Here is a 27,723-nt window from a genome sequence, read left to right on the forward strand (position 1 = left end):
TTTCGGTTAATATTTAGCAGCAAGAAGAACTGAAAGAGGATCAAGAAATAGGGAAGGAAAAAGTTACCTCAGGGATACACAGATTTAACAGAACAGGACAGATCCAAAGGAAAAAAAAAATGAAAGGAAGGAAGGAGCAGGCACCCTTTCTGCCAAGGGAAAGCAGTAGACAGGGGATCCACATCTGAGACTCCAAGTCAGAGGCAGCCAGCAGCTTCAGGTACCACTGTGGCTTATTGAAGCTGGGAGAAGCATTTCAGTACCCCTCTCCTTGTGCTTCTGGAGCAGAGCCCGAGTCCTTACAGAGGAGGTTGGATTCCAGGACTCAGCAAGAGGCAGCTCTTTTAAAAGGCGCCCGTCTCGGAAGCGAGAAGAAACCGTCATGTGTCCACAGAGCAAAGCGCCTGGGAATGCCCCAGAGGGCTGTGGGCTGCACATCCCAGGTGAGCAACAGAGCAGGTGCATGGCCACGCACCGAGGACACAACGCCGTGTGAAACCTGTAGCTCCCAGAACAGCCATGGCACCGGCTTCACAGGACAGAAGGGTAAGGATCAAAGTCTGGGTTTGTGCTTACTTCAGAGTCCAGCTACCTCCACCCCACCGCCCTTCTCACTCGGTGGCATTTACATTTTTTTTTCTACATCTGGTACCACTGGCCTAATTCCTGCATATTCAGCCAGGCCCCATCCAGGGGGAAGGCAGCCGGCTACTACCATCCGGAACCGGCTGTAATCCCTTGGCGGTTTCACTGCTCCTTGCCAGCATGAGCAAGGAGGAGAGGAAACTGGAAGGGAAAGGGCTGAAATAAATAAGGAAATGGGAGAAGGAGGTTCTGTGGCCATGAGTCCTTCCCTCTCTCCAGCTGGCTTCACAGGGCCTGAGGGGCTCTGGAAAGGGTGTCAATGAGGAGGCCACAAGTGGAGGGTTGAGGCCTGCACACAGCACTTGTGGAGGGGCCTCCACTCTCAGGAAATGGTGCGAGGGCTTTGGGGGAGCTGCTGGGCAGCAGGAAGCTGGGGCCTGGAGATGCAGAAACCCCTTAGGCAGTGGTTCTCAATCTAGGGGGTTACAAACCCCGAGCAGGGGCATGGGTGAGCTCCACGGATGTTCAGACCCAGCGTGGGCTGGAAGGGAGGTCATACGTGGTCACAAGCTGGGAGCCTTATGGTGGGTCTTAAAAAGGAGTGAGAGCTGCCACTGCCAGGCCTGCAGGCTCTGCAGCAACCAGCCTACTGTCCTGTGGCAGAACAGGGATGTCGCTGGATGGGTCCGTGGGGCATACAGCGTTGTGTGGTGGTCAGAGGCTGCTCAGCTCAAAGGGAAGCTACTGAAGGAAGGGTTGATCTCTTGTGGCGAGCCCAACTCCCCTCTCCCAGCTGAGCAGAGCCAGGCACAGTGCTGGGCTGAGGAGGAGCATCCTAGCAGAAGCTGTCATACCAGCTCTGTACCCAGAGGATGGTGTGAGCTCTCCCAGGAAGCAACACATGAAGAGCTGGCCAGCACCATATTGCAGGGCATCTCCCTCAATTCCAACCAGTCACTCCCAGGGAAAATCTTCTGGGACAGCCAGGTCTGTCCTAGAGCCCAAGACACCCAGCTGTTTAACCGTTTCCAATGGGCTCCATCCCGTGAGCTGGAGAACTCCGCTGCAATATGGAGATGTGAGCGATTCCACCTCCAGGCGGAAGTGCTGCCGTATGCCTCCAACCTCAGCGGGGGGAAAAGAGAGCCAACCCCACCATACACCCAACTCAGACCCAGGCTGGCACCTGGGAGGACAAACGAGGCTTGCAGACCTCATCCTAATGCCATGATGTTCTCTAGCATCAAAGGAACAAGCTTGAAGGCCTTGTATCGACTTCCTCATCCCTTTGTTCCCCAGCACCATACACGGGACTTCCCGCCGAGGCAGACCCAGCACTAGTTACCCAGCTCCTGGCCGCAGACCAGCAGGAGGGGTTCCAACACGGATGATGGGAGATAGCAGATCATCATTTCTTTTTATTATTTCTCTCTCAGAAACAGTGTGCTCGCTTAAATCGTTGCCCTCTATCTTTTATAGATCTATCCATCTATCTGGAGGATATAGGTATTTTTAGAAGGTGTCACTGGCTAATATTTGGGCCTAAATAATGAATGATAGCCTCTTAGAACACAAATCCTGATCATTAACTAGAACTACCCATAAGATCTTTTTTTTTTTTTTTTTTAAAGGGGAAAAGAGGCCTGAAAAATGAGGATTACGAGGAGGGGAGGCAATAGATGCAGTTGGCTCAGCTACAGCTACTGTAAGTCAGTACATAGTTCTCTTTAGACAGGAAGACCCATGCTCATGCCGTGGTTGAGCGGGGACTGCTAGAAAGAGGAGCGGAGAGGCCAATAGTACTGACCAGTCTGGAGCAGGTGAGCTCGGCTGCAAAGACTGACAAAGATGCATCTTAGTACAGCTTCGCTGGGTTAGAAGGGTATACGTGTGGGTCCAATGATTTCGTATGAGCTCCCCATGGATAAAACAGAAGCAGGTTCGTTAGTGGATTACGGGAAAGATCATAAAAAAAAAGGAATGGTCTGAAGCCCAGAGGAGAGGCTGGCACCTGCGACCTGGAGGAGAAGCATGGGTCTGCTCAACCCCAGCAGGGATTCAACCAGAAGGAGGAGTGGGGAAAGAGAGATCAAATGTAAAACTAAGTTACTCAAATTAAAGGGAGAAGCTAAGCCGAGCCGAGCCGAGCCGAGCCAAGAGGTGGGAAATGTTAATTCTCTGGCACTGTGCTGCACTGGCCCTCTTGCAATCCCAAATCCAGAGTGTTCAGAACACGGAGGTCCCTCTGGCAAGCACTTCTCTGACCGCACCGCCCACCTCCTCCCCACCTGGCCCAGTTCACAGGTACAGGGGTAAAGGAGTGAATCCCAACCACTGCAGCCCACACGCCTTGGCTGATAACCCACTGTACTGTCGGACAAAGAGGGCCAAGCTCAACTCCTCTTCCCTGTACCCGACCCCTTCAGACCCAGGCCCTCCCATCCCCACCGCTTTCCACGCTCTTGCTCCCCACACGCCCTCCACAGCCAGAAGGGACCTTCCTCCAGATGACCAAGTGGCTCTTCCCTCCCCATAGCCTGCAAAAGCACCCCAGAGGGTCACTAGCCCTGGAGTTTTGCTGGGGGGAAAGGACTGCCTCCAGTTCTCCCGCAGTGCTGGGGCATCATCACAGATGGACAGTGGTCCACATTATGTGGTGCTACCCTCCTGTTGAGTCACTAGTTTGGAGGATCCTTTTTAAAGATCTGGTCCCTGCCGCTGAGCACCAATGCTCTTTGTTTAGACTAAACATGTTTTGCACATGCCCAGTTTCACGCATGCTGGTGGAAAAGAGCACTCAACACGTCACGTCCTTCGTCTACCCCAACCCTCGGTGAACGTGCCACCTACTCTCCTGGCAAAGCACAGGAGGGCCTGTGAAACTGTTTAGAGTCAACAGGTTTGGGGCTTAGCTGTCTGGGGGGAGCATCCATTTAAAATCTCAGGCCAAGCGGAGACGGGGGGGCATTGTTTCCAGCACTTATACCAGTCGGCTCTGACTGTTCCCTTCTTCCTACCCCTTTTGCAGCCCTGACTGCAGGAAGGAAAGGAAAATGGAGCTGTACAGAGGCTGGAGGGGTGGGCAGTCAGAGACCCTGGTGAGCGAGGGACAACGCTCACTGCCTGTGCTCATGGCAAAGCAACGACAGGTAGCAGCCCCTGCGATACAGGGAGCAACACTGCAAAGGGCTCATTTCCATTCAAGCCTCTTTGCTGCAACCTCAGAAATCAACCCAAAAGCCCCCCTCCGTGCTCACACTATGCTGATGGGATCCCAGGGAGTTTATTAAAGGATACATATATATATTTTTAAGAAACCATTAGCAGCCAAGCACAGAAAGCATTCATCTGCCCCCACTCCCTAAGCAGAGCCAAATCACTGTAGATAAAGGCAATAAGCCGGCTAGACATAACAGAGGGGAGTTTTCACCGAGGCGGATTCAATAAAATCCCATCTCCTGTGGCGGTCTGATAGCTTCGGGAGCCTGGGAAACAAAGGGGCCAGGGGAAATGGGAAAGCACCTGCCATGTGGGAATGGGGGGTGGGGAATTAAAAGGACAATGTCTGGCAGTAGCTCAGAAATCCTCCATCATCCTGGCACCGGTGGTCTGCATGCAGCCTCACTCACCAGGAGTCACTTTCTAGCCAGCTCTTCCCCTGCTCCGTTCATCTCCCCCCACACCGACCTGTGCACCCCGGCATGAGCACCCAGAGCACCAAGGAGCCTGTTCAGAAGCAAACTTCCTCCCCCGCACCAATATGCGGGGTCTGGAAGCTAGTCTTCGGCTGTGTAATCACAACCTGGGGCTGGCACTCCTGTGGTTCAGCTCTAGAAGAAAACATGAGCCTCTACCTCAGGAGAGATTAGCTGCCAGGACACCTTTGAGCCTCAGCAGGCCAGCTTCTAGCCAAGAGGTTACAGGCGCAGTTTATGAAGCAGGAATTACAACCCTTTCTCCAGCCAAAGTGTTAGGAAAGGGGTGGCCAGAGACAAACATGGCATCCTTCTCACCTGACACAGGGAAGGGCTGCAAGCTCGGGGCAGAGGAGAGGGCCAAGGAACTGCTGCACAAGTCTATCCTCCCTCCGCTCCCTTGCCCCAAACTGCTACGCTGCCCTCCAGAGCACAGGTTAGAGGCGCACGCGGTTCCTGCAGAGCTAAGCCAAGCAGAATAAGCACTAGTGCAAGGCCGAGTCACTCATGAAATAGCTGCAGCTGGGCTTTGCAGGCCGTGCTTGTGTTGTGGGAGGCAGGAGAGCTGGCTGGAAGAGTCCTCCCAGGGTGAAGGAAAGCAGCCTGTGAGCACTGGCTGACATGGTGCTGGAGCCCCCACACCCATGGGCACGTAAGGGGATGCTAAATGGACTGACTTAGCCCAATGCCTGGGTTTCTGGGGTTACTTTATGGTCCTCAGCACACAAACAGAGCTCTTCCAGGGCTGGCTACAGCTATCCTCCTGCCCCCAGGAAAAGACGGGAGCATGCTATTAGCGCTCTCTCTCACACCCCCAGGGCAAGCCTCCCCCGCCACGCTGTTCTGTGTGTCGCTCCCGGCTGCCTCTGCAGCCTGCTCCTCTCTCCACGATTAATGACGTGACATTTTGAAACCTCTCAGCTCATTAAACTGTTGTGTAACACATGCAACCCCCAACACCATTTAGCAAAATAGCCTAATTAATGCTGCCAGCTGCCACCGCACACTGGTCCAGGGCGGAGGCAGGAGGCAGCGCTGGCAATACGACTATACAACATCCTGTGGCAGCTTGTTTATCCCCTTGGTCTGCAGCAGTCGCCACCCCCAGGACAGACTGCCCAGACCTGGGGTCTGCCAGGTGTGAACACTTCTGTTTTGGCACCAATGGAGAATCCATTAACTGACTGGCATAGACCAGTGTCCCAGCAACTCCCCCCTGCACCAGCCCACCTCCGAGCTGCAGTAGGAGCAACCTCCCCTGCAGGAAAGCACAGAGCGAAGGGAAACTGGAAAGAAGTGGCAGGCCCAGAAAGACGACTTGGCTACAAATTTAAGAGGCGCCTCTGCCCTGGCCCCACAACCCTGAATCCCTGCTTCAAGCAGCTGAGAGTGCCCTCAATAAAGCCTCCGACTGAGGTTGGGTGACCCAGGAGAGCCGTGAGGCCCAGGCAACCTTGCCCTGCTACCCAGGGTGGCAGGGCTCTTCTCTGAATTCCCATTCACTCGCGGGCTGCCTGCAGCAATGGACCAGGGCTCCAGGCCACACCTATGCAGGTTTTGGCCTTGTTGCCCACGGGGGAACAACACTGACATCAGTTCCAGCAGTCACTCACGGACTGGATCCTGGTCAAGCAAAAGTTAAAAGTAGGTCAGCGCCTGGTGCCTTACCTCCGCTCATTGCCAAAGAGCCGGGCCACCTCCTCCCTGCCGGGGCTGCGGGCCCGAGTCCTCCGTTCCAGCCGTTTTCTCTCCACCTGGAAGGCCTCACGGTTACTGATCCGAACGGCCTTGGGGACGTCGGCCAGGGTGGCGTACTGCCGGCTGGCTTTAAAAGAAAGGGAGCGCCCCGACTGGTCTGCTCCCTGTCCCCCGTCTCGGCTGCTGACGTCCTTGTGCGTGAGGCAAGTGCTCTTCAAGTCCAGGGAGTTCAGGGAGTAGCTGTTAACCATTCGGCTGCCTGATCGGGTACCTGGGGAAGGAAAGGGGCGGGCGTGCTCCTGGGAAGGCGATTTGGGATAACTGTACCTGTTGTTTGGGGTGCTGGGGCTGGGAGGGGATGGCAGAGGCAGCAGCTGCTGTTCTTCCAACTTTGAGTCTTGCTTAGTCTTCTCCAAGGAGAAGTAACCGCTCTCCACACGCGCCTTCCGGCCACAGTCCAGTCGGTCGCCGTTCATGGAGCTCTCATCTGAGAAGGCAGAGAAGGGGATGGAGAGGAGGTCACTCCATGTGGTCCAAACCCCATTTCTGCTCCTCTTTATTTGTGTAAAAGGCAGTTATAACATAGAACCTGCCTTGGTTGCACAGAGTGGGACAGGACAGGGACTAACAGCAGCACAGCAAACCAGGCATGATACCGGCTAGAGACCCCACCTAACTGGAGGGAAGCTGGGAGCTGGGTTTCTGTGAGCCTCAGCTCTTGTCCCAGCCCATGCCAGAGGTTTTTCTATGAAGGCGAGATCTGATAGGAGGTGGCCCGAGATCCACCACACTCCAGCACATCACTGCTCAGGCCTTGAAGAGCCTTGCCGCTCGGGATGCCACGAAACTGCAACAGACATCAAGACTCAAGTAGGGAGGGACAGCCTGAGAAACTTCCCCAACGGGCAGGAAAACAGTTAGCAGGATGCTACCACAGCCCAGCGAGCACCCAGGATCTGCTCAGGAGCAGCCAGGCTGCAAAAGGACCCAGAGAGTCTTCTCTTGTTCCCTGGTGTCCACAGCACCATGCTCCAGCCTGTGCAGGAAAGACACAGCAACAGAAGATGGGAGGGGGTTTCCTGAAGATATGCAAGAGTCAGGCTGGGCCTGAGGATGTTAGAAGGAAGACCCGATGCCCAGCCAGCTCACAGCAGTGCATGCACTAATCTCAAGTGCAATCCATTTTCACAGGGTCTTATTCCAGCAAAGTGAGGGGGGTCAGGAGATTGGAAGATGCGTTAATAGCTAAAGGAAGCTTAGACCCACTACTAGCTCCCCCTCAGGAACACTGGAAGGTTGGGGAGGGGATCATGGCCCTGCTGTAATTCCAGCGCAGGTCCCTTCCCCTTAAGTGAGGTGGACAACTTGTGTCTGCATGATTTTACTAGAGCCTGACGGTGACCTCCAACCAACATGCCAGCACAGCCAAGGGGGCTAGGGACAGGGAACCCTTCAGACTGACATTTCCCTGCCGCTTTGGCCAACCAAGTCACATGGAGTGATGCCCATTTTGCATTTGCACTGGCACCATGCCCTGCACACGTGGGAGTGATTTCAGGGAGGCGGGGACTCTAGCTTCCTGAATCCCTGAACATGACCAGGGTCTAGCTCCCCAAATGAGTGACCTGTAAGAGATTCTCCATGTGGAAGTTTAGGACACAGAAAAACGGGGTTTTATTCCAGGCACAGACCTGCCATGGGGAGGATGGGGAGGGGATGGTGAAATGCAGGTGGACAATGCAAGTGCTCTCCACCCAGCCGTGACCTTCCCATTCAGATCTGAAGTTCATCAGCTGGATGCTTCATTGTTTTATCTTCTTCAATCTCAAACACCAGCAAGCACAACTCAGTGTGTCGTGTGTGCACGTGTGCACACAGGTGCAGAGTGGGAGCAGTGTTTAAGACACATTTTTCATTCCCATACTACTATTATTATTTTATACATACATACGTACGTACATATATTCATTTGCTTCATGGGAAAAAAAGAGGAGGCTGAGAGCAAGGAAACCCAACACAATACGCCATCAGGCAAGCTGCCTCACAAACGCACGCAGACGCCTACACCCACTTCAATCCTGTCGCCACGTCCTAAAACACCCAAGCCAAAACCCAATCGATTCATCCGAAACAAAGCTCCTGCTAATTCAGAGCGAGGGCGCAAAGGGAGCAGTCCTATTCCATTAGCTAATCCCAAGGGAGAGAGGAGGAAAGCAATCCTTTTAGATCACCACTTAGATCATGGAGACAAAGGAAACAGACTCGGCTTTTCAGCCCTCCCCCGTGACTTGTCCAAGGGGAACACAGAAACGCGAAGCAGGAAGAAAGCCCCGGCACCTATTGTTTCATTTCGAACAATGCAGCAGATGCGGGCGCCTTCCACGCACTAGTCGGAGGAGACAAAATGTAAACAGCTGCCCTGTTATAGGGACAGGATAAGGAAGCAGAGCTCCAGGGCTTGGCAATATGAAGGACACAGCCCAGGGCAGGCCTGCGCCTAGTGGTACCCTCCAGGGGCCAGCTGGGAGGGGGCTGGCAATGCTTTGAATTACAAAGAGGAAAAAATTCTCCTTCTCTCCCTGATCCAATTCTGAAGGAAGAAAAAAGCCTAGTGAGGTCATCCTGTCCATCTCCCTGCCAGGGCAAGGCTCTTGCCTACAACAGTTTCCAGTCCCTTATCCAGGGTTTTCCCTTCTCGTCATTTCATCCTGTTGTTTCCAGGCCTACCCTCTCCATGCCAGCTGAGAGAAGAATATTGCCTCTCCCACATCACTGTCAGTTGGCATGAGGCTGTGCCATTTGCACCACAGAGGATTAAAAATGTCCCCAGAGAAGGGAACCTGTGCCCATTTCACGACTGTGGACAAAGACATCTTCTGTGCTTCACTCAGGTCCCTTCTTGCTGCCCTGAGCGCTCATCTACACCTGGGCTTCTCTCAACACCACCAAGGCAGATCCTTTCCTGCTTCTCCATTTCAGTCCCAGGTTCTCAGGTGTGAGCAGGTAGTCAGGTATCCAACCCAGCAGGGGGATGGCTCATTTAAAAAAAAAAAATCATTAAAAAAAATTTCAAACCCCAAGAAACCATTGCTATTTGCATGCATTGCTTTGGAGAAGGTGAAAATTCAAGCCAAGCAATGGAGCAAGGTCCAATTCAGCCACCCCTGGCCAGGCAAGGCAATTAATAAATTGATAATAAAAGAGAACAGGTGTAAAGAAACCTTCCAGTGGCAGAAATACCGTACTTATAGCACGCAAGCACCTTGTTTCAGGAAAGCAGGATAAAGGGGAAAAATACACTTTCCCTTTTAACCAAATAGGGTTAAACTTTCCTCATGCAAGATGTGCCCCAGTTTTCACTCGCTGATTTTTGAGGGAAAAAAGCAAATGCGGTATGTGAATAAATAAGGTCCTTGGGGTGGCTGTGCTATTAATAACAATCGTACTGAAAGCACCTTCCCTCAGAGGACAGCTAAGCTGTTTGCAAATGCTGAGCTTCACAGCAGCCCAGCGAGGGATCCATCTCCGGGAAGGGTAAGGTGAGCCACAGGAACCTTTGAGCAGACCAATGCAAGCACTGGCGACCGCTCAGGGAGCAGAACTGGGGCTCAAGAGAGCTAAATACTGCTAAAATCGCAGTATTTCTGAACATGAGTGAAGAGAAGGGAAAGGGGCCATTTTTCTAGGCCCTGTTCTAGTCACGAGACAACACAGCTTCAGGGTGAAGTGGAAAGCACCCCCAAAGCCAGGCAGAAACACGGCCAGAACAGCACTGGCACCCGTCCCTCTCAGCCTCACCTTCTTTGCTTTCCAGCACAGGTTCCTTCAGGGAGCTGGCAGGTGCGGCCTGGTTCTGCACAGGGCTCTGGACCGGGCTGAGGCTACTGCTCCCATCTGCTTGGTCTTTGCCCCTCATCTCCTCCTGCCACAGTGTGGACTTGGTGGCAGGGACCTTCTCAGCACTGGGGATGTTGCTGCTGGTCACGGCCATCTTGGCAGGACCCGGCTCCTAAAAAGAACCAAAAAACACTGAGGATTAGGGCACATGCCGTGTCCCAGCAAGAGCCACGCACCCACCAACACTGCTTGCCTGTAGGCAGGTCCTTGCGTGGGGGCACACGAAGCAGGTTTGCCCTCCCTGACGTCCATCCCCCACACAGCTCCGAGGCCCAGCAGTGTTTCAGGGCACTTGGAATGGATCAGTATGTTCCTCCCCTGAACTAACTTATTTATAGGCTTTGAATAGTGGCAGGTACCAGCTCAGCTGCCAGGGACACAGGCTAATTCAGGGCTTCCTTAGGGCAGGGATTAGGGCCATTCTTGCAACAGGAAAGGAACTGCCCGGTAGCCTGCTCCCACGAGGGAGGGATGTGAAGACAGAGCATGCACGTTCCCATTCGCCCAGCTGGAGGGACAATCAGGGCAGAGGCAAGCTCAGCTCGCAAACAAGGGAAACCTCAGAGCCCTGAGAAGATGGAGGCACAGACGGACGGAGCCACGACTTGGGGCTGGGTTTTTTTTTCAAATCGGAACAGCCCCTCCCAGCTCTGCAGACAGGAGGCTGCACAACGGGAACGCTTTGCTGCTTTTTTGTCCGTTCGCAGCCTGTGCTCGCAGTCGTTCTGGGGGAGCTTCCCCCTCTGCCCGGCTGCTGCACCCCGTCCTGACCCACGCCACAGGCTGCCGGCCCTGGCCCCATCCCCGGGCAGGGGTTTCTAAGTCTGGGGTGTGTGACGTGCTCCGATATCACAGCAATGAGTGTAGCGGGGTGGTTACACAGAGACGGTGTCGAAAGGGCATTTAGGGAGACTGGTTTCCTCAAAAAGTGACCGAGACCCAATAGATTCCTTTAAACGTTGACCTACATCAGAACTCACGGAAAGATCGGTGTTATCGGGACTGTCCCGATGAAGCATCCTGGCCTCTCCCCCACAGACCGACAGAAGACTTATAACTACAAACATAAGAGGACCACCCCGCTCCCCAGGGCTTCTCCTTCCCCTTCTTCCCAGGGGATCCCAGCTAACACAATGAACCCTAGAAATGCAAGCAAGATCCTGGGGGTGGAAGGTAGAAGGGAAAAGGTGGTCAACTAGTGCGTGCACCCCCAAATCCCCTTTGTGAATCTCTCATCACAGGTATTTCCTAGCATGTGGGCCCCGTACTTTGACTCCCTTCCCTCAACATTTACTGGGAGGCATCCTCCTTTCCAAGAAGGCTGCACATCAATCCCTATCCCCTTCCGTGGAATGCCCTCTCTCATCCTCCTAACGCTAGAAGGATCAACTGAGACGACGATCACCAAGATCCACCAGGATCAATGAGGCAGCCTGAATTTGGCCGTCGCATCAGGCTGCACGTTCTTCTGTCCTGACCAAGACTCTTCAAAGCAGAGTTTCACAAGACTGTGTCACCACCTGAGAGAAATGGCAGCCCCAGCCACAGCAGGCAGGCTCTGATGCCCCACCAGGCCCTGGAGCTTGAGACGCATGGCAAAGGGTGGGAGCTCTCATCTGTCAGAGGGGCGCCTGCTGAGCTGGGCAGCCCTCACCCGCCCAGTCAACAGGGGACACGGAGGCTGCCCATGAGCCAAGACACTGTATAGGACAATGTCTTGCGAAGATGAAACTTCTCCGAGAAAGCACTCTGGGTCTCCTGGAGCACGAAGGGTTGTATTTCAGCAAGGTTTGCTTTGTGGGGTGACCCATTCGCCCAGGTAGAAACAAGCCTAGCTCACCCCCACTGGCTCCTGCTACAAGGCTCCCCAACTTGGACAAAGAGTTGTTATAAAAAGACGAAGCTGGCAGCACTTGGGGAGAGGCCGAACTGGGCACCCACCCTTCCCACTGCCCCACGCAAGCACCATCGCTACGGGTGAGGTTAGCCGCTGACTTCAGCGCACACGGGCCGTCAACAGTTCAATCAGCAGATGTCTCAGCTGGAGACGAGCAGGTATCTGCAGGACATCCTAGACCTGCACGGTCTCCCTCCATTTGCAGGAGGGATCCAAAAATTCTCTTTCTTTTTTGCCTTTGAAGATTCCTGCTCCTCTTTCTCTCATCTCCCGCAATCCTTTCCTCAGCTTCCCATCTCTGGCCAACATTGGACAGTGCAGATCTAACACTGCTGTAACGGGAGTCTGCTCTCGCCCTCACACCCCTCAGCTTTGTAGCCAACGTTGCTACTTCTCCAATGCGCTCCTGGCAGGGGATACGCCATGAACCTAATATACCAATCTTCCCCATCCACGTGCACGCTCTCATTGCAGGACTGCCACCTCCGACAGCCTGTCTTTCACATTGCTGCTGTCTTTAACAACCCTGCATGGCCTCAGGCCTCTCTTGCTTTCACCTGCCAGCAGATAAACAGAGTCTCTTCACTCTGAACATTTTGAGGATAAGCTGAAAAAATAAAGCTAGAAAACACTGCGTGAGAGAGAAAATTCATTCCCCTGTATTTCAACAGGAGCATCAGTTCTTTGATTGAACTGCTTTCCAAGCCCTGTAGAAACAACAACAATGCACCATAGAGCCTTACTATGCGAGAGGACCTTGACTTTCAAAGACAGATTTACTGAGCTATAAATATTTTAAAGAAAAAACAGTTATTTTGAATGCATCTTTAATTGACTGCTGTTGCAAGGCAGCCAGAACTGCTATTTTGCACGTGAACCTTGCTACAGGAAGCTGAGCCTGTTGATTTCATTTGGGACAAAGGAAGTACAGGTTAGCAGATTCGCATGTGCAAAGGGACTGAGACCGTCACAACTGGTAAAAAGCTGTGGTCTATTAACTACAAATTTTTCTTCTCGTGTCGTGTTTCTGCATTAACAGAATTTCCCTGAAAGCAAGTTGTGAACCCCTCCCAGCTTCTCCACTGTTCAACACGCTGCAGAGAAAGCAAGGCAAATTTGAATGACTATGGCAAGCACCATGTAAACATGCCTCCCACCGGGCACACGCTCACTGCTGGGACCGAACCCACTGGAGTTCATGGGACACTTCAGGGTTTTAAGAACTAGCCCCAGAAGGATGTGGAGGATCAAGCCCTTAGATACTCTAACAGTCTCAAAGTCAGAGCACCTGGTGACTTCCGCTCCCCCCACTTTACACACACACACACCTGCACCCCCTTAAACTCTCAAGAGCTGACCAGCAATGCCCTCCCGATTTGGACATCTACCATGAAACACTTTGAAGAGGAACAGCACTGGGAAAGTGAGTGCTCAAGATTTCCTGAAGATCGGATTTTTTTTAAGATGTCCCCAAATGGAAACCCAAAGTTACTTGTCCTCTTTGAAAATCTAGACTATCTACACATAGTTGTGTATGTAAAAATACACACAGAAGGCATGGAAGTGTGCCAAGCAGCACCGTGTAAGCAAAACAGTCCAAATGGCTCCTTTCCCTCTCTTTTGTCATTCAAATATTAGTTGCCTCTCTACCAAGTGGGAGCAGATGTCAGGACGCCACAGGGTCAGCTTTCTGCTGGAGCCAAAATCAGCAACGTGGTGTCTAGGTGTAGTCTACGTCCAAGCTGCACATGTATACACCAGTCTTGGAACAGAGGTGGTAACAAACAGCGTGGAGGCCAATCCCTTCTTTCAAGGATCTTGGCTAAATATTACTGTCCTGGTTTCTACAGAGAAGCACTGTGCTAGCAGCTGACTCCAGTGGGAGATCAAGGCCAAAAAACAGGCCCCACCAAAAAGACTCATTAAAAAACTGCCCACTTCTTCCCTAAGCTAAAAATCTGTTCGCAAGCTGAGAAAAAGCACTGAAACCGTGCCCTTCAGTGACCCCTGCAATAATGATTTTTTTCTGAGGTGACACGGACAGAGAAATGATGTAACATTTTTAAGAATAAAGATGAATTGATGAGAAATTAAAAAAGCAAACCGCAGCATTTCCCAGCAGGGATCTACGCCACTAGTGTAGGAACTTCCTGCTGCACAGTCTAGTCCCAACACTAGCCGGAGAGTGGGAGGGCAATATGGGAAGGCTAACACCCAGCTCCTCAGCCCCATGGCTTGACCCAGGGTCCCAGACTCTTCTGGGGAGGAGCAGAAAAGAAGCCACCTAGAAATGTGTGCAGATAACATGCAAGCGCTTGCAGCTGTCCGATCCTCCCTGAGCTCCTTCACAAATGATACTGTGTCAGATTAGGGGCATATTTACTTTTAGAGGCTCTTTTCCTTACAGAAGAGAGGCCTGAAAAGCAGCCAAGTGCAACAGAAGCCATTTCAAAGAGTTTTCTTTCCCTTCCCTTTTTTTAAATTCTTCTTCTGGTTACGCTTAGTCCCCTCCCTCCTTTGATGAGCTGCATCGAGTCCGTGGTGACAGACTTCTGGCACGGCGTCCAGAGCCACCGACCACTCTGATGCTGCGTGACTGGAGCATGAGGTTGGGATCAGTTCATTTCCAGCCGACTATGGGGCGGGGGAAGAGAGACAGGAAGGATGGGAAGCCGCGGCTCTTTTGTAGTTTCGGCTCCCTTGACACAAGTTGGGCAGGTGACAGGGGAAGCAGGAAGAGGCAATGGGGAGAGTGTGACGGTAAAGATAAAAGGCCTGTGCTCGTGTCTAGCACTATCATGCCGGAGCCTTTCCGCAGGGAACGAAATCTCTGCACAGACAGATACGCGTGGCGTTTCCTGCCCTTCTGGCCAGCTCCTGATTGTGCAGAGGCGGGTGGGGAGTGAAAGTGCTCCGTTTCCTGCCTTTGAGCTTTCTCTTGGATGGTCTAGTGATCAAGTGTAGAGCAAATGGCTCCATGTGTTTTACATTTTATGGGGACCCCAACACTTCCAGGGCTGGTGGGGCCCAGCACAGAGGCAATGAAGGCAGCTTGCCAGGAGGCACAACTACATAGCTTAAAAATAACAATAATCTCAGAGGTGGCACCTGGCTGAAATTTGGGCCTGTGCTGCTTCTTCATGGAATAAGTCAGAGAGGCCGCGTGCAGGGTCAGCTCACGGGTACACATCGCTGCTCTCCTCCTGCAGCCTGGGGCTTTCACACCGGCCCCCGGAAACATCTGGTGAGGCCGGCGGGCTACAGAGACTTGAGGTCTAACCCAATCTGCCAGTTCCTGCGCTCCCTATATTCCCATGGGAGAACGCACAGCCTCTCGGAGCATCATCTTCTGATGGACCATTAGGACCAAGGAAGCTTCATTTAAAAAGGGCACCCCACCTCTCCCCTTCCCTCCCCCAAACCCTGTTCCTAGGTTCCTCACCTCTCAGGCAGGCCCCTCCGTGCTCTGGCCCCAATGCCACCCACATGCCCCAATCTACCATTATACGGTTCCAGTCAAACACACCGCCCTCCCCTGGGTCAACTGCTCCATGGGGAAGGCTCAGCCCGTCTGCCCCACCTAAGCCACCCAAGCCAGAGCCACCTGGTCACTCCAGGCAGCCCCTGCTGCTGTCTGAATTTCTCTACTGCACAGCTTTGCTCCCCCCGTCCTTTCCACTCCTAAAACTCTCTTGGAGGCTAAAAAACAAGCCACCACCCTCATTCCACCTAGCCGGCCCTTTTATCTTTTGGCAGCACACCAGCTTTTTCCCTGGTGATTGTAGCAAGGCTGGTGGGGCGGAAAACAGCAGCAGCGAGACAGGGCCACACACAGGGCCTAGCCGCTCTGAAAGGCCTGGCTGTCCCACTGCCGGCCAACATTGCTTTAGGGAGGGAAAAAAAAAGGAAAGAATCTGGGTGCTGGCATCCACGTTCTGCTACTGAACAACTTGGTTCAACAGGCAAGGCAGGTGCCATGTCTTCGGCTCAGCGGTTTCTAAGAGACGGGGTGGAACCACCACTTGCCTCACCCTACACATCTGCCCCCTTCACCCCAGCACATGAGCAAACAGAGATGCTGCTGTATGACCAGCTCTGCCAGACAGGCCCAATCTAACTCACTGAAGTGGCCCCATTGATGACTTTATCCATCATGCAGGTAACTTGCCCAGGATCACCCAGAAAGGCTGTGGCAGAGAACTGACCCCCAGACACCCAAGTCCCTAGTCCCTGCAGCACTCGTGGGCGCTCTGGTACCGTCCCTCATTAAACCCAACATGTCAACAAGCCACTGCCAGGGGCCAGCCCAGAGGCCCATCAGCCTAATCCACATCAGGACCTGAGCACAAGCAAACTAACCCCTCGTGCCCCTCAATTAGCCCATCCACACACACCCAGTGCTCCCCTTATGTGACAGGGCAGGATGGAAGCAGGTATTACCATATGCAGATGAGGTTCTTTAGGTAAATCTGATATCTTTTATTAGACCAACTAAAATAGTTGGAAAAATTCTTCTTTGCGAGCTTTCGGGTACAAACCCCATATCACACTAGGCAGCTGCACAGCAGTGGTCAGAAATACCCCAGCCCAGTCTTGCCGCCCTCAAGGGAGGGAGGCAGGGGCTGAGAGCAGTGATAGAGGTGGGGGAAGGGAGGAGGGTTATAGACGGGAGCCCCAAAGGAGAAGGGGCCGAGGATAACAGCAAGACCAGAAGGTTGCTCTCGGGTCACAGAGACCCCTGGGGAGTGGATGGATGGGATCAGAGGTGCTGGAAAGACATGAAGCCATGACGCAGCACTAGCTGCAAAACCAGGGCCAAGAGGAAGAGACCAGCAAGCAAAAAGCAATGGTGAGAGCCATGAGTTTCCAGGGGTGAGGGAGCTGGGGAGGAGAATCGGAGAGCAGCCAGGGAGCAGAGGCTGGGACACAAATAGAAAGCATGTGCGTGTCTGCCACAAGCTCTCGACAAAGCACAGAGCCAGCTGCAGCATCCTCCAAAGCACGGACCTAGCCCCGTCAGGGAGCACAACCCAGGGCTGCACCCTGACCCTGCTGCCCACTCTTTGCCCCATAGCCAAGGACAAGGGTAGCATTAGCCTCGTCTCTTTTACCCCCTTGGAAGCCCTGAGTTTGCACCTTGGACCACACAGTGAGGAAGGGGCACTCCCTGCTTGGCACCCAGCCTGTCCTCTGTGACACCTGGGCAGCCTGGCACAGCGCTCCAGGAGCGGGTGTCGCCACACCGCCTCCGCCGGGCAGCGTGCAGTCTCCTCACAGCCGCTTACCTTATTTGGTGCTCAGAAGCTTGGATCCTGTAAGGTTTCCAAGAGGTTGCCATGGCAATGAAACGTAACCCAAAACGATGTTTTTCTGGCTGCATTCTCCCCTTCCCCCCTCAAAGCTTCAGGGGCTGTGTTTATCGCCGTGTAACGTTTCCACTCCTCCCCGTGCACGTGTGCGGGGAGCTCCCAGGCTGCAGCTCCTGCTCTGACACGCTAAGTCCCTGCACAGAGGAGCTGGGGTCATGGCAAGGGGGGTTCTGAGCTCAGCTGGCCCCTGTGATGGAGCAAAAAGCTCCCACAGCAGCGCAGGTGTCACAGCAATGCCAAGCCATGGTGCCGAGGGACACGTTTTCTCAAGGGGCTTCCCTTGGCCAAGTCCAAGCTGTCTCCATGCTCTAAGGGGGAGCCAAGAAGACCGTGTGTCATGAGTGAGAGCACCTTGGGCAGCAATTCTCAACCAGGGTGCTGCCAGATCCTTTGAAGGGTACCCCAAGACATAAGGAGACAAGCAGATAAGCCAGGCTCAGTCTTGTCCCTGCCTAGATGACCCCCAGCCCTAAAGCCCAGCCCCTGGGGCGATAGGTAAATATTGTAATATGTACATTCATTTTTAAATGGGGTGCCATTCAATTCACAGACATTATGGAGGGGTGCAGCGAGTCCAATGGGGGGTGCCTTGAATCCAAAAAAGGTTGAAAACCACTACTCTAGGGGGATGGAGGCTGAGGGGGAGTCCAGGCCAGAGTTAATATAAAGAAAAGAGCAAGCTTCTTCCCCATCTTTTCTCCCACCCTGTACACCTCACGGTGGGAGTCAAAAGCTTTGCTCTTTCCCACTACAGAGAGCCAGCCCTGGTCCTCTCCATGTGGACATCCTACAGCCTTTATGTAGGAGGACCTGAAGGACAACCGTACCCCGGAAAGGGACTGGGCCTATTTTCCAACCTACCCCCTGCCCAGCTCTCAGAAGCCCCTGGGTAGGCATGCAGATCTGTTGGGTGAGCTCCCGCAGCCGGTCCCACTCAGCCAGGCCAGTGGCAGGACATACTCGCATAGGTCAAGGCAAGCCAGGGACAAGGCCATTCTCAGACCCAGGCAGAGATTATCCCAGCCATGGGGTCAGATTCCAGATCTGTGGGATTCTCCCCCACTCCGTCCACGTTGGAGACTAGCAGGAAGGAGTGAGTCACAGCCGGCCCCAGCTTTTACCATTTATAGTCAAAGCGTGTGCAAAGCCGTTGCTGGGTCCCTGGAGAGCTCAGCTCCAGCCCCCAAAGCTCCCAGCTCAGCCCAGGCCTTTATTATTTTCCTTTAATTCTCATTATCTCGGGGGTCATCTCATTCAGGGTAACTGGAGCCCTGAGGAATTCCTTCCTGGGCTGTTTCTGCCCGAGAGGCCTGTGAACGGCTGGGATCTCTTCCTCATCTTCCCAGCCTCCCTCCACGCCATGCCCACACGCCCCCAGGCCCAGGAGGAAACTGTCTGAGGCTTTACAAATCAGCTGTTGAGCATGTGTTCTGGATTTGATGCCATTTGTGCTGGGGATGGGAGACAGCAGCTGGGGAAGAGGCAAGCTTCCCAGTACATACACACATGCACACTGTTACACACCTAAATCCAACTTTGTTCTTAGCTGTAAAACCCTTCCTAGATGCACAAACCCACCATAACCAACCCCAGCAGCATGCACAGCTTGCACAGGAAGGACCACACCTGAAGGTAATAAGGGGGTTGGGGACAAATGAAGCTTGCCCTCCCCAGAAAGGACCTCAGCCAGATCTCCCACACCAGCTGGGTAGGGGGCAGCCAGGGGTTTTAAATGCAGCTGCTGCAGCACTGGCTGCTACCAGAGAGATTTAGGGTGACGCTAATGAGTGCTAATAAAGACCATTCATCTTCAAAGCAGGCGGAGAAGCAGAACATGACCTTGGGAAGTGACATCTGGAAATTAATTCACACCATCCTAGCTACCCTGACATCACCATGTTAACCCCCTGCATGCTGAAGAGCTGCACTCCAGCCACAAGCCCGGGTTTCACATCAACTTGGCTAACAAGGAGGATCTTCCTGAACCTGCTTTGCAGAGAGCAGCCAGTGCGGCGAGACAGATCATCCCCTCTCTTAGGCTGAGTCCTACTGGGCTCCTGTCACTGAAGAGGTCTCCAGGTCACAGTGAATTACTGGGGATTACCACCTGGGGTTACCTGAGGAGTTGGGGGCTCTACCTTCCTCTTCTTCTTCTGATTCTGCTTGTTTGTCCTTGGATAGACAATCAGCATTTCCAGCCACCTGCAAACAAACAGAAGGAGCTGTGGTGAGGGTAGGCAGCAACAAAAATTAAGCACATAATGCATTTCTGTCTGACTGGCAAGTCTGACCATGATAGCCAGGTGGACACTTTATTCAGCCACCTCCCTGGAACCCACGTAGCGCTACAAGAAACCTCTCGGCTCCCTTCCAGCAAGACAACTCGTGCTGTTAGGAGTTTGGGTGGTGTCAGCATTTCCATTACTAACCCCTATTTTCAGGGGTTTATAACTTGGCCATAAAAATTCCCTCCGAGCTGGAACTTGGCACAAAGAGAATCTCAACCTCGCAGAGCTGGTTAGGGCCAGCACAGCAAAATGCTACCCAGAAATTCTTCATCTTCCCAGTCACCAGGAACCACAGGCCTGAAGAGGAAGAACAGCTCTTGGAGGAGAGGGGGTAGCCGCAGAAAGGGACAGAACAGTACTGAACAAACTGACTCAGAAACCGCAGAGGTGCAGCAGAAAAGGATTCCAGAACCCGGTTTGTCACCCCCGGCTTCTAGTTCTGAGCTACTGGGCCCTGAACCTCACCAGCTGGGCCGACTCTGAGAGCAACCAGTGTTGAGATCATTGGCAGGATGAAGTTTGCTGAGTCCTGTCCTCATTTTTCAAGTGAAGCTTTGGCCTCACTGCAAAAACCACAGGCACAGTTTGGCACAGGCTCTGCTCCAGGGAGAGACAAGGACTTGGAACGATGCAGGGAGTGTGCAAGGAAAGAGGAGAAGATACTGAGACGCTGGATCCTCCTGGAATACACCTGCCTAGAGAGAACCAGCTGCATGCTACTTCCCAAGATGCCAACGTTAACTCCATGCTCCCTGTATATTTTACTCTAAAGCAACCAGAGAGAGAGAGAGAGAGAGAGAGAGAGAGAGAGAGAGAGAGAACGCTCTTAAAAAGCCCAGCACTTGCCATGCATCACTTGCTTTGTGGATTTCTCTACAGGCTCTTGCCATGTCCTGATAAGCAGCCCTTACATTTCAATTAACTCAGGCTCAATCAGGATGACAATGGCCGATTCAAGTGTTCCATGCTTCAGTTCACTATATCTTTTTTTTTTTCCTTGAGAGCGGGTGTTGTAACAGTTTGGGAGGACCACATCAGCTGCGTTATGGTTAGGCAATAAATGCCAGAAGCATGCAATGAGCATAAAACAAATCCAAGTGAGGGGGGAGAAGTCTTGATGTCGCGTTGCAATTGCAAATGAAACTACCCTGGCTTGGAACCAAATGTGACTTTTTGGGATGATTAATGTTCACAGTCAGAAGCAAATGCCGCGCTTCGAAGTAAGATGCTGGGCCAAGGCGCAATAAATCAGCCCCACCTTGCTATCCAGCGTGCGTCTCTCTCAGCATTCCCAGAAGCAAACAGAGCAGGGTTTGGGAATGGCAGGCTGAGCTGGGATTTGGAGCCAGCCAAGACACACAGTGCAGGGGAAGAAAGAGGAAGGAGAAACAGGGCCGTTTTGCAATGTTCCAGGGCATGACAGAGCAGAAAAGCCAAGCACAGGAGGAGACGAGGGCACAGCTGTACGTTTTGGGAAAGGCTGGGTCAAAGGAGCAGGACCCGCTGAGAGAGCCTGTAATGCTGTCAATCAGCTACAGACTGGGAAGTCATGTGTCGGCAGAGGGGGAAAAGCAGGAGCTGCTGCAGAGCCAGCACGTGCTAAAGACCCAGAAACTGGAGCCAGGCTGGTAGAACAGGTCTGAGCAGTCCCTGGAGGTAACTGCTTGCTCCCTTACTCCATTCAGCTCCCAAAGCAACTCCTGTAGGATTCACGGGGGAAATCTCAAGGGCACAAAAAAAGACAAAATGGGGAAACAAGCCTGCTGCAGGTATGCGACAGAGGCAACACTCGCTCCTGCAGCTGCACCTAAAGTCCAGAGGCTTCTAGCCATGGCAATGTTGGCACCTGGTGGCGAGTATGGGGAGGTTATAGCTGCCTAAGTGCGGACCAGGCTGCTGACCACCCCATCTAAGAAAGACCGCCAGCTTTCCCCAAGTGCCTCATCAGTACTGCCTCATGCAGAGACCCCCCCCAAGTCTCCCCAAATGACAATCCCCCATCCTGTGCCCAGAGAGCAACCTCAGGAAACAAGCCCTGATGCAGGTTAAAAATCAAAGCAATGCCCCATCCTACTGTAATCCCAGACCAAGGCACCATTTGGTCCCTAGAGCAGAACCCTGCCCGCTGCTTCCTCCAACTGGGAACAGGCAGGTTGGGCAACAAAGACCGGAGCGCACTGGGGCAAGGCCTGGCACCAAGGCTGGAAAAGGAGGGAGAGGGAAATCACTGCACATACAGGCCCTTTCCTGTCCCCTCCCCACCCAGCCTCTCCGGGACTGCACCAGAGAAGAGATGGCAGCACAGCTGGGATCATTTTTGCTACCTGCTACCCCAACCACCTGTTCAGACCTGGCTCCCTGATCTGCTCTCATCTTACACAGGGGCAGGGAGGGGGCTCCAGGCAGGCTCCTCCTCAGCATCCTGGCTCTGCAGCTGGTGGGAACCCTCATGAGGGTGGCACACCAGAGAGGCAAAGCAAGCAGCTGTGGCCCAGCACTTGGCTCCTCAGCTTCCTGCTTTGGGAGGGGTCAGGACAACTCTGGCACATGAGGGAGGCTACAGTCCAACAGACCAAGACAGCGCAAGATAAACTAGAGATTCCAGGTCTGATCAGTGATCCAGCCCTGGCAGCTGGTGGCAAGATGCACACCCACAGAGATAGGGAAATAGTTGTAAGCATGTAAAAGGCCAAAGTACAATGTCCTTGGAAGGCTGATCCTACCATCCAGCCCAGGCAGAACCCAACAAGTGCAGAGACACTTCCATGGGGCGTGGAGGAGGGATATGAAAGGGAGGCTCTTCACCCTCTTCTGGTTATTAGGCAGGGCTGGGTGAATCGTTTTTCACATCGAAAGCCACCCTGCCAGGAAGCACCGTTCTGAAAGCCTCCGTGGGAAGATGCTGTCGCAATGACAGCTGTTGAATCCGGAGACTCTGAAAACACCACGGGATGTGAAATACCCAATGGCTTAGATGCAAAGCATCAGAATCTGTTGTTCCAGCATCTCCAGCTTGAAAACACCTTTTTTTTTTTTTTTGGGGGGGTGGAGGGAGGAGTTAGGTGGGCAGTGGCCTTTATTATTTGACCTTCTGTTCCAGTTCTCAATGAAAACCTGGTTTGAAATGTCAGGATTTCCCCCAGGACCAACAAGAAACCAAATGGATCCATTTGCTCCACTAACAGACTGCTTGGGTGGGTGAACCCAGCCAGACAGGGCCCTACCCACGGGAGCTCTCAGCCTGAGCCGAGGGCACCAGCAGAAGACGTGGGGTGGGGATGCTGTCACCCGGCAGCTGGGGTGAGGGGCCTTAGTGGCAACAGAGAGCACCCGAGCAGGAGGAATGCAAGGGGAGGATGGGACCTCTGCCTCGGGGAGAGAACTGCAGGAGGGGACAGCCCTGGGGGCTGGGATCTGCGGGGCGAGGAGTACTTTGCCACGGTTCTTCTGTGCCCCTCGCCATGCAGACTAGGTGTCCTTTCTTCCTTGCCTTTGCTGCTCCACCAGGTAAACCCGAGGCTCCCTTTGCTCCTCGCCCACCGGGGGACAGCAGGGAGGCAGGGAAATGATTCTGGTTCAGCCTCCCGCACCTGAGGATGGAGGAAAACGCACACACGGGATATCTCTCCCCTGAGCAGCCTAACCTTGGGCGTAGCTAGGCAACAGTCCCAGCAGCAGGCCTGGGAACGAGCAAGCTCCATCATTTTTATTTTCCTCTGAGGTCAGCGGCTCTGCTGGGAGGGAGGGGACAAAAAATGATCCACCAAACCCTTTCCACTCTCCTTCCCGGCAAACACAGGCAGAGGTTTGCCCCAGCTGCAACAACAAGAACCAAAAACACAGGGAACAAATGCCTGCAAGAAGCACGGGCCAGGTGACAGCTCTCTGGAGACCAGGCCTGGGGCACTGAAGGGAAGCCTTGCTTGGCCAAAAGGATCAGGCCCAAGATCTCAGAGTTGATTTAAAGAAGAGAATTCCCCCTGAAATCAGAGAATCAATTAGTTCCCCTGGATCACCAGGTCTCCAGTCACTCAGTAATTACGGCTCACTCCTAAATGGCAGGTAGTCAGTGGCCTAGCACTAAAAGCAGCTTGCTGGGTCTACGTCCTAGCAGCCAGGACTCTGGCAGAAGTCAGATCTCCGTGCGGAACCTGGGAAGCAGCTCAATGGACTGCAATACCACAAAGAAGCAACCAAGAACTGACCCACTTGTGACAGGCGTGGAGAGGGGCGAACACCAGCAAGGGCAGTGCAAAGGCTGTCAAATGCACAATGCTGAGGCAGTGAGAGAGCAAGCCTGTTTGCCAAACCTTCCCACTGCAGTGACTTTCTTTAGGTAGCTCCTCGTGATGTTTTCAAACCAAAACCTGATTCAAGGGGCCATCATACCTTTAAATGCATCCCACAAACATCAGGCCCTTGAGCTCGGACCTCGTGGGCAAGGAAGACCCAGCTAGAAACAAGTGAAACCAACCAAGCTAGTTTCACTGTTGCAGCCATGCAAACAGCAAGCAATGCACAAGCTGCCATGTTAGACATGCAGGCAAGGAGAAACACAGCTATCCATATAGGGGGCCATTAACACAGTAGCAGGAGGCTCCGTGGGAAGCCATGGCACATGGCAGGGCTCACGACCATTACGTGTGGTACCATGAAAACATTCTAGACAAACCCCATTCCAAAGAGCCAAACAGACCAGGATGGAAATGCCAAGGAGAGACTCGAGCATTTGAACAGGGGCAGGGCAGGAGGCATCCTCCCTCATTCCTGGCCTGGTACCAGGAGAGAAAAAACCATGCGATAATTAAGCAGCACAAGGAGGGCTGAGGAAAGCCAGGGCACGCCTTAAATAGATGCTGAAGGATCCTGGCAAAGTGCTCTGAAAATGAAATGCACCTAGGTGCTGGAACCCACAATTATGACTCACTTGTGAGGAGCATGAGCTGAGTAGGTCACTGCTCAGGATCCCATGGTATAATCGTGGCCACACAATAACACGCCTCCTTATTATCAATCCCCTTCTAACCCATTCCCTTCCAAGACCACCAAGCCCTCTTGAGGACTGCTCCGCTGGCCCCCATGTTTTCCTGGATTAGTTCAGTCTCCCTCGCACTCCAAACCCGTCCATTTCTAAAGCACTAAGGGACATTGCACAGGGCAATTGGAGTTTCTCCTCTTCACAAACACCCTGGTGGTTTTACGTCAATGCACGAGATAGGCATCAACAGCAGACAATAAGAACTGGTGCAAAGGCCAAGATTTTCAATAGTAACTAGTGACCGTCAGGATGTGTCTATGCTGAGTCCCCTGTGCTCATTCTACGGTTTCCAAGCGAGTCCTGCCCGCCTGCTCCCACAGACACAGGCCAACCCCAGTCCCAAGCATGTGGGACGCACACCTGTCAAGAACAGCCAGAGCGGCTTCATCACTCTGGGTTTGGTACACATGAGATGGTGGGGGTCAGGGCATGCTTGTGAGGGGTGGCCCCACAGCACTGGGGAGACACTGCAGGCATAACCTTAGGGTCTGAATATCGATCCTGTCCCTGAAGCCAGGAAGTCAGTCGGCTACAGGGAGCCACACTGCCCTCTGCTCTGCTGTGAGCATGCGAGGGTCATGGGGGTCTGAGGAAGGGAGAGGAGGAGAAGAGGAAAACCTGCCTCTGCCAAAGGGGAATGGACGAAAAGTGGCAGGAGATAAAGGTTTCCTGGTAAGAGGGACTTGAGAGCAACCTGTGCCATCATCCTTTAGCAAGCAGCTGCCAACATACCTTAAGCACCAGTTGAATCCCTCCAACTTCTCCCCCAGTGAGCACGCCAGCCCAGATGTGCAGCAAGCAATCTGAGCCTGCGACTTTGAGACTCAACACTGAATTTGGCTTGTTCAGGGCCCCGGTTCCAAAGCGCGCACTAAAGAAAGGTGGGCCTGGCCTCCCCCCAGGCCCACCGCTTACCCGCTGATGATCTCTTTGTTCTCAGCTCGGATGAAGTGTTCCTTCTCGGGGGTCAGGATGCACAGAGAGAACTTCTGCCCTGTCCTGCTCTCCCCATCCACGACATCTGTGCACTGGTTCATGTTGATGGTGCCCTGGGGGAGGGTTGTGGGCTGGAAGAGAGAGGAGAGATGTGTTAAGGGGAGCGGAGAAGCTGAGCACGAAGCCAGGCACCACAGCTGGTGGCACAAAACCCTGCTCTCAACAAACCTGTCTACTCACAAGGTCCCCAGGGAGCCCAGCCGACCACCCCAGTCACAGTTCTGCCACTTCCCTCTTGGGGTTGGCTCCAGCCATCCCATCCTGCTACTCTTCAGCCATGCAAAGCCTCAGTCAAGCTGTCCCCTTGGAAGCTTTCGAGTCATGGCAATTCACAGATCTGACCCCTTTCTGTCCCAACTCCCACCAGAGACAGCACTTCCCCTGCGTGTCCAGGGCAAGTTCTGCACCCTTGCAGGGTTCGTGGGGGCCTTGCCAGAGCCCACCAGCACTTCTGTGCTTGGATACGATACCAGCTCTCAGACAGTCAAACTTCTATTTGCTGTTCCACCTTGTTCTAAGTATTACCCTTCCGCAAGGCCCAAGCTGACCTGTCACAGCCTCCCCCCACCCAGAAACCTCCTGCAGCTGGTTTGGGGTTTGATGGTACTCCCCTCTGCCTCTTCCAGGCCTTCTAGCATGACTCCCTCTCGAGCTGCCCCACTAGACACTGCCTATGACAATGCTGGGGACAGGTAGCTGCCACGAGCAGACGTTCCCAGCCCAGCACAGACTAGACGTGCTGGAGCGCAGTCTGAGGGCTACAGTCACCATGCTCAGCACTAGGAGCTCTGAGCAAGATCTCTGAGGGAAGAGGACCAGGTTCTGGTCTGGTTTATTTTGCAAGACCCAGCATTGAGAGACCTGGGTCCTAATGCTTACAGCGCAGCATCAGCAGCGCCACCCCTGCACTCTCACCTTCTCCCTCAACTGGAACAAAGTGCAGCTGGAGTCCAAGGCTCCAGCTTTCAAAAGAGCCTATGCGTTTTGGGTGCATCAGCTCAAGACCCTCATGTTTAGCAGGTGGCCACTTGGCACTCTCTCCAGAGGAGCAGGCAGATGCCAAAGCACCCAGAAACCACCAGGCCTGGGTACAAAGCTTCTACACGATTCATTAACACAATTAACACCTCGGCCCTGTCTGGCCTTAAGACCTACAATTGTCCCCAGACATGGGACAAGTTTCCATGGCAGGGGTAACGCGGGTCCCAGTAGCCAAGACCACTCGAGGAGTTGCATCCACAGTGGCTCCGCACTTGCTCACGCGCAGCACTAAGACACCAGGGCAGGAAACACCAACCACAGGGCCGCCCCAGAGCTGCGTGCTACGAAGACGAGAGCCTCCTTATCAGAGGCCTGGGAAAGCAGCAGTGCCTTCCCGCAGACCCAGGCAGCCAGCTCGCTCTGCTCCAGCCCTGCTGGAACGCTGCTGTTTATCTTTGGTTTGTGGCAGCATCTACGACTGGCAAGGCGCGATTCCCAAGGCATCCCTGCCTGGGGGAGCCTGCATAGCCGGCACGGAGCACCAATCCCTGTGCAAACACAGGCCGAGGCTTTGATGCCTTTAATTCCCCTGGTGGGCTCCTAATTCCACCCCATCCGATCGTCCCTTCACTTGCAAGACGGGCTCTCTGCTCTTACACGTCATCCAAAGCAGCTTGCCCCACTTCCCCAGATACAGGCAGCAGACAAAAGCCAGAACCTTTCCAGAGGCAACTGGCAGGATTCCCCAGACCATCAGACCCAGAGCAGGGAGAAGCAAGGGATTAGCTCGCTGTTCCCTGCCCTGGAGGGCAGACACTCCTGCTTTGCCTTTACAGCCACGGCTGTGTTCCCACGTGCTCCCTTCCAGGTCACAAACAGAGCATGGTGGTAACTGTCTCTACCTGGAGAGGACTCCTTTCTGCTGACAGGAGCAGAGGTCTGTCATCTTCAAATGCCTGGAGGAGGCTTGGGTTTGCCCCAACAGGCCCATGAGGGGACATCTGAAAACATACGGGGAGGGTGCAATGGACCCACGCCGCCCCCACACTTCAGCTGCAGGACAGGTAGAGATGCCAGCACTGCCCAGAGCCCTTGCAGTATCTCCCTGATGGGGAATGGCCACAAAACTGAGGCAACAAGGAAGGGAGTGATGGGCCTGTCACAAGTGGGGCTCAGGTCTCCTGGCACAAGTCAGAGAGGGTCCAAGAAGGGACAGCAGGAAGAGGAGGTGCAGGACGGAGATGAAGAGCCAAGGGAGGCTGCATGGAGTCAGAAGAGG

At 53.6% G+C, this 27,723-nt stretch overlaps 1 protein-coding gene across 1 annotated transcript in view; it reads right to left on the bottom strand.

Moving 5' to 3' along the window:
* MPRIP (myosin phosphatase Rho interacting protein) overlaps positions 1–27,723 on the bottom strand; it is a 127,162-nt gene that overhangs the window by 37,733 nt on the left and 61,706 nt on the right. Inside the window, exons 4-7 of the mRNA XM_006023929.3 lie at positions 25,383–25,534; positions 19,259–19,343; positions 9,777–9,987; positions 6,301–6,465 (exon numbers count right to left, since the gene is read on the bottom strand). Of these exons, the coding sequence (XP_006023991.1) occupies positions 6,301–6,465; positions 9,777–9,987; positions 19,259–19,343; positions 25,383–25,534 (613 nt within the window). The remainder of the gene's footprint in view (positions 1–6,300; positions 6,466–9,776; positions 9,988–19,258; positions 19,344–25,382; positions 25,535–27,723) is intronic.

This window comes from Alligator sinensis, unplaced genomic scaffold, assembly GCF_000455745.1.
Source record: "Alligator sinensis unplaced genomic scaffold, ASM45574v1 scaffold402_1, whole genome shotgun sequence".
NCBI lineage: Eukaryota > Metazoa > Chordata > Crocodylia > Alligatoridae > Alligator > Alligator sinensis.